The sequence below is a fragment of the Pan paniscus genome, chromosome 23 (genome assembly GCF_029289425.2).
Source record: "Pan paniscus chromosome 23, NHGRI_mPanPan1-v2.0_pri, whole genome shotgun sequence".
In the NCBI taxonomy this organism is placed as follows: Eukaryota; Metazoa; Chordata; class Mammalia; order Primates; family Hominidae; genus Pan; species Pan paniscus.
In genome coordinates this window covers 54,137,173-54,152,272 of record NC_085927.1, presented here as the reverse complement: position 1 = coordinate 54,152,272, position 15,100 = coordinate 54,137,173, and the positions used below count along the sequence as shown (strand labels likewise).

The following is a 15,100-nucleotide window of genomic DNA, read 5'->3' as shown; positions in this document are numbered from 1 at the left end:
TGCTGAACTTCATCTTTGGAGACTTTACTTTCTCTCTAGCCTCATAGCGCTGAGATGCCCCGTGATGTTCTGTGCGGCTGCAGTGCATTTGGGTAGCTGAAGAGTGTTCCGGTGTTTGGCCATAACACCATGCATTTTCCTATTCATCCACTGGGCCGCCTCCAGGGCTGTCTCCAGGTTTTTCCATAGCGCCGCTGTGAGCTTTCTAGAGCCTGGTCCCCTCGGCCGAGAGGAGATGTTGGTGCTTTTCCTCCCCCACAGTTGCTGAGGCAAAGACCCACTGTGCAAGAGGATGTGGTCACAGTGGCCTCCCTGAGGTGGGGTCACCTTCCCTCCAGGCGGCCCTCACCTCGGTCTGCCGGGCAGGTTGGTCTTTGTTGTGCTTCCAACCTCTGTCAAAGGTGAACTTTTAAAATTCCTGCCTCGTAGGGTGCATCGCAAGGAGTAAATGTCATTGGCGGACCCATACTTTGCTATGTCATAGGTGTTCCAGATCTGGTGCACAGGAGGTCTGCTTTGAACTATAACAAAATCCACAGGGCAGTCCAGGCTCAGAGAGACAGAGAAATGTGCCCAGGATCACACAGCTGAGAAGCGGCAAGGGACTTGAACCCATGTTCAAACCCCAAGCTCAGAGCCCTTTTGTTTCTCTGCTGCTATGCTGAGCCCCAGACAAGAGGCAGGAGGAACTTTGTGTGCCTTGTTCCCTCTGCCAGGAACACTCCCCCACCCCCACCCCTGCCCCACCGCCCGACTCATCCTTCAGGTGTCCACACCAGACCCCCTGGTCTGAGTCCCCAGCCAGGCGACCCAGGACAAGTTACTGAAACTCTGTACCTCAGTTTCCGCATCTGTAAATTGGGGATAATCACAGCCCCTCCTAATCATGAAGATTAAATAAATACCACCCCCACTCCTGGCCCCTACCCCGTCAGGCTGCATCAGGCACTCTGGGCGCCCATAGCCCCCTGGTTTCCCATCGTGGCACCCATCGCTCTGGGCTGCCATTGTTGGGACCGTGGCTAGATGAGGGGCACCCAGACCAGTCTGAACTCGCTCTCTGTCCACCGAAAGGAATGGAAAAAGGAGGTTTATTTCTGGCCTGGCTCAGGATGGGCAGGCTTCCAGGGATGGGTGGGAGGCAGAGGAGGGCTGGCCTCCTTTATGGCTGCGTTTAAATGCCACCCAGAAGCCAGCCAAGGGCGCCGCCGAGGTACCACGATGCACGAAGGCCCAGGGGTGGGAGACAGCCATGGGCTGGGGGGGGTGCCTGGCAGCCAGGAAGTGTGGCTGCAGAGGCTAGCCAGGCCCCTGGGCTGTGTCCAGACAGTCATGGAAGCCACTGATGTGTTTCGAACAGTGGCAGGTGTGGGCATCCCCCGCCCTGTTCCTGCCCCATCCCCACCCCATTCCTACTGGCAGGGAGGACCCTCTGCTGCTGGGTGGGGACAGGCCAGGGGTAGGGGGGCAACAGCAGGAAGATCAGCCCAACTTGGAGTCAGGCAGGTGCCACACACCCTCTGTGGGCTCTCGGGTCCCAGCTACCCTTCCTCACCAGGCTGGTGTGGGGACAGTTTGTTTTACCCACACCCCTCCCCGGACCAGGCTGGCCAGAGGGGCTTGTGCAGTGGTGTCACTGACCTCCATTGCCCAACAGAGACTGAGGGCCACGGGAGGGAACCCACGTGTATTGTGCCAAGCATCTGCCAAGGTGCAGACCTGGAGCCCGGTGCCCTGGGTCTAAGCCCCTGCTGCTTCTAGCTGTGGGATCTCACAGGGAGTGTCTCTAGTTTGCTCACCTGTAAAATGGGGCTCTTGCTGGTGCTCTGAGGATGCACAAGGCTGTAAGACCAGAGGCTGGAGTGCGTGGGGACTGCGGGAGCAGCTGCTGCCATCCTGGGCCTGGGAGGTGGCGGCCCTAGGCCCAGGCGGGAGCTGGACTCCTGCAGGGCTGACTCAGCGCCCTAGCCCCACTCCCCGCCCTGAGGAGCACACTGAATTCTTGTCAGCACACAGAGGCCAGCCTGCGCTGGAAAACACTCTTTTGCCTATACAAGGCTCGACCAAGTTGCTCTCCTTTTATTGGGGTTTAAGGTTGGTGGCAACCAGGAGCCGGGGAAGAGGCCAGCAGCTGCAGGGAGACCGCAGCCAGCGGAGGGGGCTTCTGGTCCCTCAGTCACAGGGCTCGGCAGGTAAGAAGCAGCCTGTGGAGGTTTCCAGGTCCTCACTGTGCAGGGGCACCTCTGTTCCTTCACGCTGAGCCTGGGGTCCCTGCCCTGGCTAAGCACTGGGTCTAAGGGAGAAGCCAGGCAAGGCTGCTAAGTGACTCCTAGTCACAGAAGAATGGGAGGGGCCGGGGTGACGGCTATGCCAGTGGGGCAAGATGGGGAGCAGGCTCTGATCTAGAGGGGTGGGAGCCCTGTGGGGGTGCACAGATGCTGGTGCTACTACGTACCTGCTGTGTGACCTTGAGCAAGTTGCTGACCGTCTCTGTGCCTCAGTGTCCTTGTGTCAAGAGCCTTGCATAGAGAGGGGTTGGAGAGAAGGCCAAAGGCTCGGGGGAGGGTCCGGCATGGCTTGAGAGCTGCAGAAGGCCTAGGGAGTGCTCTCAGGATGCCCTAGTCATGGCCTGGAGGGCATTTGGTTGGCTTCACAGGGTGAGGTGGGTGTGTTCAACCCATTTAGAGTCTGCAGTCCCAGTCCAGCATCACACTGGTACGAAATAAGTGAATAGATGAATGAATGAATGAATGAATGAATGAACAAATGAATGCATTGGCCCCTCCGAATACCCCTTCAAGGCAGGTTTGTTGTCCCCATTTACAGATTGGGAAACTGAGGCTTAGGGCTTTGGCTTCTCTTCACTCCAGTGAGGAAGGGGTTCTGGGGACCAGGGAGGCTGAGGGAGCTGAAGAGAAACCCAGAGCCACCCCCACCCCGAGGCGAGCGCCATGCCTGTCTTTCCTCTTCCTGCCCTGACACTTTAAGTGATTCATTCTTCATGTGATATTTTTGTGTTTCTCCAGTGGGAAAAAAATGCCTCTGGGATTTCCAGGGGTTGTTTTATCTCCATGGTGCAACCAAATAACTCAGGAGGACAGAGAGAAACAAAGGGTTGTTGAGCTGCAGAAGGCCCATGATTGTCTCGGCCAAGCTCTCCCTTTAATAGGGGAGGAAACTGAGTCTGGCCTGAGCCCCTCGCCCTGTGACCCAGTGTGGCCCCCTGGAGGACAGTGGGGCATCTAGGGCCTTCAGCAGGGTTGGGGTTTCCAGCTAAGCCCCTTTCAGCTGTGTGTTCTCGCTCAAGTCCCCCTTTCCCCAGGCCTCAGCTTCCTCATCTGTAAAATGGGATCACAGTAGTGCCTACTTCCAACATTCGAGACAGTAGCACATGCAGAGAACTTTGATGGGTGCAGAACTGGCCCAGGCCAGGGGCTCAAAAGGGGGAACCATTGAAACAGCTGAGTTTGTAACTTGGACTCAGAGCCCAGCTGGCTGGGGCATGGTGGATTCAGCAGGGAAAGGTGTCAGTGAGGGACAAGAGCCTTATTAGGGATACACTGGAATGGTTATCCACTGAGGGAGGGATCTGGGGAGATAGGAGAGGTTTCCACGTTGGAGGTCACCTGCGTGCCTTCCCAATTCCAGCACCCAGGCCAGCACCCTTCGTGGCAGTGTGCTTCTCCTCGTGGCCCTGACCCTGAGAGCAGCCCCATGGAGCAAGTGGTATGCCCGCCTGGTAGGGGGACAGTGGGGGCCCAGGGGGTGTGAGCCGGCCCACCTCAGCTCCCCTGGACTTAGGGGGACCTGTCCCACCAGAGCCCTGGAGTTGGGTTTCTAGGCTAAAGTAAGGGACTTCCACCCAGGGCTGATGGCCCAAGGTCACTCCTGGTGGTGGCTGTAAAAGTTGAGGCCATGTCTCAGTTGAAGGAGATCTCCTGCCTGGATCTCTGCTGTTCCCATCTGGAAGTTTGCTCTTTGCAATAAAACAAACCAGGCCAACGAGTGCTAATGGAGTTCCTACTCTATGGCCAGCAGACATTTATTCAGCACCTACTGTGTGCAAAGCATGGTGGGGCGATGCAGAGGCACAAAATTTCCCACCCTTGAAGAGCTTGTACTAGGCAGGGAAGCAGTAAACCAACAGGTAAGGCAGAGGGAAATCAGTGCCAACTAAAGGAACAAGCAAAGCATGGAAAGATGAACTGGGGAAATCAGACGTAGACATGGAGTTCAAACACAATTTCATTTGCCAAGGGGCACACAGGACCCTCTCTGGTACCTAAACCATCAGCTTTGGGAACAGTAGAGTAGGCAACATCGGATAAGAACGGTTTATGGATCAGCTGCTAATGTTCTGGGTGCCCTGCTAGCTTCTGGTCCTTTCTATGTTTGGTATACCTGCAAGGTGTGGGGCACGGCTCCCCTTTCACAGATGAGGAAGCTGAAGCCAGTGAAGTAACTTGCCCTAGATCACCCAGCTAATTAGTGATAAAGCTCCGATCCAAGGCCTAGGAGACTCGCTGCAAAGCCTATGTGGTCGCCCCCAGCACCCTGTCTGGAGTTGAGCAAACCTGGGTTCAGATTGCAAACCTGCCACCCTCCAGCTCTGGGCAATCACTTAGTTTCTCTGAGCTGTGGTTTGTTTATCTCAGCAATGGAGGTGATCATTGCTTATGTTCATTCAACCAATTAACACATGTTTATAAAGTGCCTACTACGTGTCAGGCCTGTGCTGCCCATAGAGATGAGCAAAAACGAAATGGTCTCAGCAGGGCTGGGTTCGGGGCTGTGACCGCTGCAGGGCTAGGCATCAGGTCAGCAGGGCTCAGGTCACATTGGCCGTTACTAGGGTGTGAGGTGCTGGCCCTTCTCACTCACTGTCAGCCGTGGAGCCCGGCACCCCAGCTGCAGGTGAACGGGCTGCCTATCTGTCCTTCTCCAGCCATACACTCTGGCTGCCTCGGTCCTGGCCAGCACAGCGAGGAAAGATGTCCTAGTTCTCTCCTGCCGCTTCCTACTGCAAGCATGAAGGGGTCACAAAGACATGCTTTGATCTCACTTCATATGCAGGCATGGAGCCTCGAGAAGTGTTTATTCCTGGACTTCACGTTTCAGAGTGAGATTTCATAACCTCTAAGTGGATGTCCTGAAAACAAAAGTTCACAAACTCAGGATTAGGTCTGCACTGCCGAGGAAAGGCCCTGGAGACTGGGAAACTTGTGGAGGTTAAACATCCCTGATGATACATATGTGTACACGTGTGTACATGTGTGTGCTGTGTGGAGACAGGCATGCACACAAGTGCTGCCTGCAGGGGTAAACACTCTTATGAGTCGTGGAGACGGGGCACAGGAGCAGACCCCGGGATTTGAGTCCCCTCTCCGAGCCCCACATTCTCCATCTGTGTAACAGAGAGACTGAGGGTGCAGCATAGGGCTGGGTGGGAAGGGAACGGGTGAGGAATGGGGAGCATCGGGCACCGTGCTCTGCCCTGGGCTCGGGTGATCTGCAGCTGCTAGCCCCTGTCTCCTCGTCTGTACTTCCTGCCCTTCTGCTGGGCCGCTGCCTACCCGCAGGACTGTTGGTGAGGCCCCAGAGAGCCCTGCCCTGTTGAATTACTAATCCGTGCTAATGCTACCACTGCTAATCATCGTGCCCACATAGAATTACTCATCATTACGTAATCTACTGTCTGCGACCGCCTCCCCCCAGGCTGTAAGGCTCATGGCAGCGGGAATCCCCCATGCCCAGCACTGCTGGTCCACAGTAGAGACTCGTTAGGTGATCCCTGAGTGGCGACCAGGAGAGAAACCGCTCCCTGACCAGTGGGGTCAGGAGGGCTGGTAACTGGGGCTGCTTGTGGATGAGGTGGCACTTGAGCCAGGCCCCATGGGCAGGTTCAATTTGGACATACACGGTGGGGAAAGGGATGCCCACGGGCAGGACCAGCTGGGCAAAGGCCCAGACTCCTGAGCTCCGCCACCAGCCGCTTCACACCCAGAATGCTGGGCAAGACTCATCCTCACCCCAAGGTCAGCCTCCCGTCCCCCATGACAGTAGAGTAGGTGGGATGTGTTTGGGGAACAGGCCACTTGTCCTTTGTTCTCCATCCTGTGGGGTTCAGGCCCGAGCGTGGCCCTTGTCTAAGGAGGGCCAACCCTGGGGCAGAGGTCGTGGTTCTGCCACCCTCGGCAGCCCATGCTCTGTTCTCCCAGCTCACTCTCAAGTTAGGGCACAAACCAGGCACGCTGCACAGAGTGCTCCTGCCCATGCGGGCCCCAGATGAACCCCACCCAGCCCCTGCCCTAGCAGGGCCTCCAGACAGCCCGAGATCACCCTGGGGACGGGGGAAGTCAGAGTGTCAGAAGCTCGCCTGGGGAGTGAGAGAATCACGGGGGAAGAACTGCCCTGAGAGGTGGCCACCCAGGATGAGCCTCCAGGCTACGGCTTTGGAGAGGGGAAGGGTGGTCCTAGCACAGGGGAACAGCATGAGTAAAGGCCCAGAGGCACCACAGACCCAGAGGGGTGAAGCTCCAGGAACAGGGAGGGCAAGATGGCCACAGTGCCAGGCCACAAGGGGCCTCAGGGGCGAGCGCAGCCTTGAACCCAAGGGGGCAGGTAGGTGATTAGGTGGGTACTTGGGAAAGCTGGCTCTGGGGGCCGCCTAGGGCTTGGGTTGATGGAAGATGCAGAGTCAGAGACAGCAGCAGCAAGAAGCACGTGGCCAGGCCTGTCCAAGGCTTCCATGCCTCACTTCCTTTAGTTGGTGAATTAGATGCCGATGTTCGTCCCCATTCTAGGGCTGAGGACACTGAGGGTCAGGTGTCACCCCAGGTCACATGGGATGTGGTTACAGAAGGTGGAGCCAGGACTTGGTCCCAGGCAGAGGGCTCGACCCCCAAGCCCTGCTGCCCTAGACCCAGTCCCGCAGTGGACTGGAGGTGTCGTGCTTGGTCGTGCCCAGAAGTGGGGCGTGGTGGGCTGAGGAGGGGCTGGCTGGAAGCCCCCAGTGCTGTAGGGGGTCTCCAGGCATCAGGCCAGCATCCAGGCCTGTGGGAGCCTGAGGCCTCAGCCCCTCCCCGCAGGCCATCCTGCATCCTGCCCTGCCGAACCTGGCTGACACAAAAACAGATCCGTTGCTGTTCCTGGTGGGGTTTAATTCATCTTCCCAGCTCTGTTTCTCTTCACGTGCCCTCCTTCCTCTCCTTCCCCAGCCTCGCCAAGTTCGGTGTTTAAAAATAACCTTCAAATCTCGGAGCAGCAATCCCAGGCTGACCGGAGGGGTGGCCCGCAGAGATGCATGCCTGACTCGTGATTCTGGCCATGGTCAAACAACGAGCGTTCAGGAACGTCCCACTCAGCCAGAATGTTCTTCCAGTTGTTTGAGTTTTGTTGTTGGCCACGGACTACCATCTTAGGAAGTTTACCAATTTTCAGAGAAATAGAACCCAGGAGGATAAATTTAATCTGTCTATGGTAAATGTGCTTTCTGGGGGTCCTCAGGAGGCCTCAGAAGCTTTTTCAGTGCCAGGAGGTAGAGTGAGCTTTGCTGCTGAGTGGCTGTGTGACCTTGGGCAAGTCACTTCACCTCTCTGAGTCTCAGCTTCCCCCTTCTGAGATGGGAGCTTGGTGATCCACCTCCTTAGGCTGACATGGGGGTCACCTGAGACAGTGCAGTGAATACCAGGGTTCAGCCTGCTGCACCAAGAACTCTGCGAGTGTGAGCCAGCCTGGGTCAGCAGCCCCAGGTGGCAGGGTGAGCCAGCCTCGGTCAGCAGCCCCAGGTGGCAGGGTGAGCCAGCCTGGGTCAGCAGCCCCAGGTGGCAGGGTGAGCCAGCCTCGGTCAGCAGCCCCAGGTGGCAGGGTGAGCCAGCCTGGGTCAGCAGCCCCAGGTGGCAGGGTGAGCCAGCCTGGGTCAGCAGCCCCAGGTGGCAGGGTGAGCCAGCCTCGGTCAGCAGCCCCAGGTGGCAGGCAGCACAAGGCCCACAGGAGGATGGAGGACAGCGGATGCCCTTCCAGGCCTGTTCTTGGGCTGCCGGAGTGGTGTCCCACAGACCTCATTTGTGGGGCCCCTCAGGGGATGTTGCCCAGTGGTGTAACACGCCATCATTATCAGAGCTCCCAGATCCCAGGTCCCCTCCACACACGCCATTGTCATCACAGCTTCCTAAGCCCAGGTCCCCTCCACACACGCCATCGTCATCACAGCTCCCCGAGCCCAGGTCCCCTCTGCACAGCCATCGTCATCACAGCTCCCCGAGCCCAGGTCCCCTCCACACACGCCATCATCATCACAGCTCCCCGAGCCCAGGTCCCTTCCGCACACGCCATCGTCATCACAGCTCCCCGAGCCCAGGTCCCCTCCACACACGCCATCGTCATCACAGCTCCCCGAGCCCAGGTCCCCTCCACACACGCCATCATCATCACAGCTCCCCGAGCCCAGGTCCCCTCTGCACAGCCATCGTCATCACAGCTCCCCGAGCTCAGTTCCCCTCCACACACGCCATCATCATCACAGCTCCCCGAGCCCAGGTCCCCTCTGCACACGCCATCGTCATCACAGCTCCCTGAGCCCAGGTCCCCTCCACACACGCCATCGTCGTCAGAGCTCCCTGAGCTCAGTCCCCCCTCTGCACACCCCGCGGAGGGACCCAAGGTGATGACTTTGGCCTTGTGAACATCAGTGCTATTGAACTCATGGCCCTGAGGCTGGCCGCCTCATGGAAGCCTGACTGGGATCACAGCAGCTGGCTGGTCCCCAAGGCCTGGGGAGGTTTCCAAAGTAGCTTTCTGACCTAGCTTGGAATGGGGAGGTTGGCTTCTAAGCTTTGCTGTCTCAGATCATTAGAAATGGAATTTTTACTTAGGTAACTTCTCGTGACGCACGGCGGGTTATTCTTTCTACTGAGGATTCAGCTTTCAGCTCTGGCCCTGAGCTGCCTTGGGGGCCTGGGGAGTAAGGGCAGCCCCTACCTCCTCATGCAGAATCCCCCAGACCCCTTCATCCAGAGTTCCCCACACGCCCCTGGGGCTTTTGTCCAGCATACAGGGCTGCGGCTTTGATCGCACATTGACCTATCTCAGGCCAGACTCGGGGGGTTGGGGGCACAGCCAGGCCATGGATGCCAAACAGACCCCCAAGGAAAGCCCAGGCTGGACGTGGGACCAGTGCAACCACAGCGTGCTGTGGCAGGGACACCTGCAGTGTGCAAATCCACATGACCACGGGGTGTGCCTGAGGGCCCAAGGCTGGTGTCCCGCAGGGCTGGGATTCCCACCCAGTCCGTGGAACTCCTAAGCCCCGGCCCCCGCCTTCAGGCTGCACACTGTCCTTTCCTAGAACCACGTTGTCTCACAACAAATCTCTGCAGTGTGCGTTCATCTCTGGAACTGTCCCCCAGAGGCATAAAGGCCTCTCCAGCTCTGGACCCTGGGTCTGCGAAGGCAGAGGTGGGGTCTGCTCGGCAGATCGGGGGCTGAGGGCCAGCCCTGGCCAGGACCCTCATGGCCTAGTAGAAGAGGTCCTGGGAAGAATCGCATAATGGGAGGCTGCTGGGCACCCTTGCCTGTGCTCCCTGAGGGCAGGGACTCACCTCTTCTGTGTTCCTAGAGCCCAGCCCAGGGCCTGGCCCCGAGTGCAGGTCAGCAAGTGGATGTTGAGAGAATAAGTGAATGAATAAATGAATTAACACATGAATGAAAGAAGAGATAGAATACTATAGGCCTCAGTGGAGGGGCAAACTTTTTCCGGCTGATAAAATCATGGCAGGCTTCCTGGAGGAGGTAGTACTGAAGCAGCTTCTAAAGTGATGCAGGATTTGGACTCCTAGGGGTGAAGGAAGAGTACCCCCCAGGGGTGAACATCAGCCCCGCAACATCAGCCAGTACACTCAGGGCTTTGTAGGGAGTTGGAGCAGCAGGAGCAGGGGCCAGGCCTGTGGCTAAGGCAGATCCTCCTCATTCACTCAACAAACCTACCAGGTCTTGGACCTGAGCCCCAGCCACAGAAGTGGGGCAGCCCCACCCTACGGGGGCCAGAGGAGCTGGAGTCTGGGGACCTGTTTCAACTCTTATTGGGCCTCAGCTTCCCCATCTGTAGAATGGAGCACGGGGGAGGCATCTCAGAGGTCTCGTCACTCTCCACTCCCACAGAGCATTTTCCAGGGCTGATCCATAGGACTCCCCCGGAGAAATCCATTCCTGAGCACTCCCAGATGCTTGACCTCGGCTCATCCTCCCAGGAGGGCCAGAAGGAGGCCGGGAGGAGGCCCAGGCTCAGAGCAATTAAGCAGCTTACAGCTCCCAGGGACGAGCAGGGCAGTGGTGGGAGCAGAGAGGCCTGCGGGTGGATGGGGGCAGCCCCTCCCCAGAGGAAGAGATGAGTAAGCTTAGTGTTAGGGGCCTGCGTTTCAGTGGCATTTTACAATCCTGATAGTCCCTTCCCTTGTTCTGGCAAACCAGACTTCACAAGGTCAGCACCTGACGTCCCAGCTCCCGCCACGATGCCCATGCTACAGGGGAGGAGCAAGGCTGCAGAAGCAGGGCCCAGGCCAGGGCCAGGCCATGAGCGCTGTGCGTTTGGCCTTGAGTTTTGCCCCATCTCCTCGCTCCGAAATCTCCAACCTCTGGGTGGCCCGAGTGGCTTTCCTTTCTGCCTGCCCAGAGCCCTAACTCTGCCCCCAGTAAAGCAGCATTCAGAACTGCCCTGGGACCCAGGTTGGTGTCCCCTCTGCTCTCCCTGACCAGGCTGTGAGCTCTGGAGGGCAAGGCAGCTGCTGGGTGGCTGCCAGGGCCCAGAGCAGGTGCCAGGACAGTCTGGGCAAGCAGAGGGGCTTGTTTCTTTGGACTGCGCATCGTCTTCCACCATCTCTTCTTTCAGAAACGTGTGGTCTGGCAGCAGATCCCTGCACTGCATGTTCAACTCTGAAACCGTCCTCCTGGGGGGCGGAGGGCCTCACCTGGCATGGACAGGATGGAGCGGGCAGGGAGTCTGCTCTGCAGATGGTGGAGGTGGGGCTGGGGGATGGGAGGGTGGTTCAGCCAGGCCAGGAGGTCCTCAGGGTCTCCCACCCGGGTGGGATTCGGGGCTCTCCAGGCCCCACCATCCTCACATCAGACCCTGCCCCCAAGTATGCAGGTGAGGTTCCTCGTGTGGACCCAACCCAGCCCTTCCACGGACCAGGCTCCACGTGAGGGGCTGTACCTGTTTGCTCGGGCTGCCTAGCAAAGCTCCTCAAACCAGGAGGTTTCAACAAGAGGAATTTACTCTCTCAGCCTGGAGGCTGGAAGTCCAAGTCAGGGTGTCAGCAGGGTTGGGTCCTTATGAGGCTGTAGGGGCGAATCTGTTCCTGGGGGTTCGCTGGCAATCTTTGGCATTCCTTGGCTTATATGTGCATCACCCCAACCTCTGCCTCCATCTTCCCATAGTGTCTTCCCTGCACAGGTGTTTCTGTGTCCAAATTGTCCCTTTTTATAAAAAACACCAGTCTTCTTGGATTAGGGAGCCACCCTACTTCACCCTGATGACCTCATCTTAACTAATGACCTCCGTGATGACCCTATTTCCAAACAGCGTCAACCTTCTGAGTCCTGGGAGTTAGGACTTCAACATGTGAATTTGGGGGGAACACAATTCACATACCATAACAGGGTGCCACCAGGGAGAGGATGGGGTACGGTACCTCTTCTGGCCCAGAGCCGGGCACATAGTAGATGCTCAGCAAATCAACTCCCATCTCTCATCTCTACTGCTCCCACCAGATACACGCAGGCAACAGGGGCTCTGGGAGGACGACGCTGTTACACAGAGCACTTAGATGGCCTGTCCTAGCCTCCGTTTCCAACTCCTATGGGAGACAGGGTGATCATAGTCTAAGTAATCCTGTCCCCTCAGGGCCCAAAGCCCTGTCTCTAGTGGCCCTCCTGATACCCCAACCCCAGGGCCTTTGCCCCTGCTGCCTCCTCACTGCACCCACCCCAGGGCCTTTGCCCCTGCTGCCTCCTCACCACACCCACCCCAGGGCCTTTGCCCCTGCTATCCCTCCGTCTGCAGCACTCTTCTTCCAGACAGCCACATGGCCTCTCCCGCTTCACTCAAGGGTCTGCTCAAATGTCACCTTCTCAGAGAGGCCCTCCTTACCACCCTTCTAAAGCAGCTCCCCCATCACCATTCTCTGCACCACTCCCCAGACACGCCTTGTTTTATTTTCCCTCGTAACATTAAAAATTTTTTTTTTATTGTGGCAAAATATACATTACAGAGAACTTACTACTTTAACTCCTCCCCGCTCCTTTTTTTTTTTTTTTTGAGACGGAGTCTCGCTCTGTCGCCCAGGCTGGAGTGCAATGGCGTGATCTCAGCTCACTGCAGCCTCCACCTCCCAGGTTCAAGCTGTTCTCCTGCCTTGGCCTCCCAAGTAGCTGGGACTACAGACATGCACCACCATGCCCGGCTAATTTTGTATTTTTAGTAGAGACAGCGTTTGTCCAGGTTGGTCAGGCTGGTCTCGAACTCCTGACCTCAGGTGATCCGCCCACCTCGGCCTCCCAAAGTGCTGGGATTACAACGCCTGGGTGGTGTGGGCCACTGTACTTTAACCCTTTTTAAGTGGACAGTCAGTGGCATTGAGTAAATTCAGTGTTGTGCGACCCTCCGCACCATGCACCTCCAGAACTTTTTCATCTTCCCAAACTGCAACTCTGCACCCATGAAACATTCACTCCCCATCCCCCTCCCCCAAGCCCCTGGCACCTTCCATTCTGCTTTTGACCCGATGACAAATCTCCTGTGAATGGGACTCCTCTAGGGACCCCATGTAGGTGGAATCTCGCAGTCTGTGTTCAGTGGCTTGCCTAGTTCATAGGCATAATTCCCTCTGGGATCCCCCTGCTGTAGCATGTATCATAGTTTCCCTCCTGTTTTGGGAGAGTAATGTGCATTGTGTGACGGGCCACCTTTTGTTGATCCATCCATCCCTCGATGGGCACATGGGTTGCCTCTACCTTTTGACTAAGGTGAAGGATGCTGCTGGGAACATGGGTGTGTGTACGTATCTGTTCGAGTCCCTGTTTTCTGCGCCTTGGGATATGTACTCAGAAGCTCGGAGCATTTTAAACATTCATTTGTTTGCGTGTTGTCAGCCTTCCTGAGTAGAACACAGGGGCTCCAGGGAGGAACTGCTTCTATTTCATGCACTGCTGTGTGCCTCGTGCCTGGGAAGCTGCCTGGCTCCGTGCATACTTGTGGAGGGGTTCATGGAAGTCACCATGAAACCCTACACCTTAGCGACACAGCAGGGGACCTGGGTCCTGTAAGCTCCTCGAGGTGGCCGGGCCAGCCCGGGCATCCTCCTGCAGCTCTGGTGCCTGGCCACCAGCCTCTGCCGGCCGGTCATTTCCACCACCTGAGCCATCCGTCCTCCTTTGATTAAGTCTCATTTTGCCATGAAAAGAAAAGGAGGTGACAGTTGGCTTGTGGGGGAAGGTCATTCATTCCAGAAAGGAAATTGGATGGCGGCATCTCCATCGTCCGCACCCGGCCCCTGCTCCCGACAAACTCGCTCTCCTGCCCACTGCCCGCCTGCCCGTCCCCCGCTGTGGGCAGGAAAGCCAGTGTCAGGCGAGACAGCCCACACCCAGCCTCTCGTGGCTCTCATTGAACAGGCAGCTCTGGACGGATCAATGCAAGCCAGACGATGACCAGTTGTGGCCAGCAGCCCTTGAACGTGCTCGCCGTCCTCTTCTCATTGCTGTTTTCTGCAGGTAAAACCTCCGTGGATGCTGGGGGCGGGGGCGGCACGTGGGGGTGTGGGCTCTTCCTGAGATTCGTGCTGGCCCATCTGGGGTTCTGGGGGCACACAGAGGCTTGCCTCTTGTCCTCCACCTTACTGGCACCCCTCTGGTGAGCAGCTGATGTTGGTTGCTGTGTGGTTGGTCTCTGTCTGTCTCTGTCTCTCTGTCTCTATCTCTACTGTGCACCGCAGCCCTGAGACTTCCCATGGGAGCTCAGCTGGCTGCCAGGACCCTCGGGAGAAGCCCTGACTCACATTCTCTCCTTCGCCCCTGCGAGACAAGGTTAGGCAGTGTCCTAGTCATCCCATTTTATAGATGAGGAAACTGAGGCTTGGAGAGGGACCTGACTTGCCTGAGACAAGGCAGTTAGCGGATTCTAGCCCGACCAGCCTCCTGGGCTGTCCCTGGGATCCCAGTTGAGGTCGCAGGTGGGCTCCTGCTCTCCCAGTTACAAGGATGAGCACAAACTAAGTCCTCTGCTCCTCCCAGCTAGAGGTGAGAGCCTAAGTTCAAGGGCAGCCCTGCTCCCCAGCCAGGGCCTGCTCCCAGCAAGGAGCCCCCTCTGGCTCTCTGGCTTCCTCTCCTTCTGTCTTTCTGTGTCTCTGGGTCTCTGTCTCTCTGTCTTTCTGTCTGTCTCTGTCTCTCTCTGTGTGTCTGTGTCTGTCTCTGTATCTCTGTCTCTCTCTGTCTCTGTCTCTCTCTGTCTCTGTCTCTCTGTCTCTCTGTGGCTGTCTCTGTCTGTCTCTCTGTGTCTCTGTGTCTGTCTCTGTCTCTCTGTTTCTGTCTCTCTGTCTCTCTGTCTTTGTCTCTGTCTATGTCTCTGTGTCTGTCTCTGTCTGTCTCTCTGTGTCTCTGTGTCTGTCTGTTTCTGTCTCTGTCTCTGTCTCTCTGTCTCTGTCTTTCTGTGTCTCTGTGTCTGTCTCTGTCTCTCTGTCTCTGTCTGTCTCTCTGTGTCTCTGTCTCTGTCTGCCTCTGTCTTTTTCTGTCTCTGTCTTTGTGTTTCTGTCTCTGTCTCTGTCTTTCTCTGACTCTGTCTTTCTGTCTCTGTCTCCATCTCTCTGTCTCTGTCTCTGTGTCTCTCTGTACCTCCTCATGCCCGCATGCTCTAACAGGGTCACCGACACCGGCCTGGTGGTTTTCAGCCCCTGCCCCTTTGCTGGGGGCAGCTCAGAGGGAGGCTATGAGGATGTCTGGGGGTGCTTGGCAGGGCTCCCCGGACAGCAAAGCCAAAGCCACGCCCACGCCAGGGGTCTGGTGGCTACCCAGCTGCTCTCCCCACCCTAGATGCTTCCCATGCTTTGGC

At 57.2% G+C, this 15,100-nt stretch overlaps 1 protein-coding gene across 1 annotated transcript in view; it reads left to right on the top strand.

The window, feature by feature from the left end:
- The window catches only part of SHISAL1 (shisa like 1), an 89,341-nt gene that overhangs the window by 16,910 nt on the left and 57,331 nt on the right, over positions 1–15,100 (top strand). Inside the window, exon 2 of the mRNA XM_034949061.3 lies at positions 13,669–13,767. Within this exon, the coding sequence (XP_034804952.1) occupies positions 13,701–13,767 (67 nt within the window). The 5' untranslated portion in view covers positions 13,669–13,700. The remainder of the gene's footprint in view (positions 1–13,668; positions 13,768–15,100) is intronic.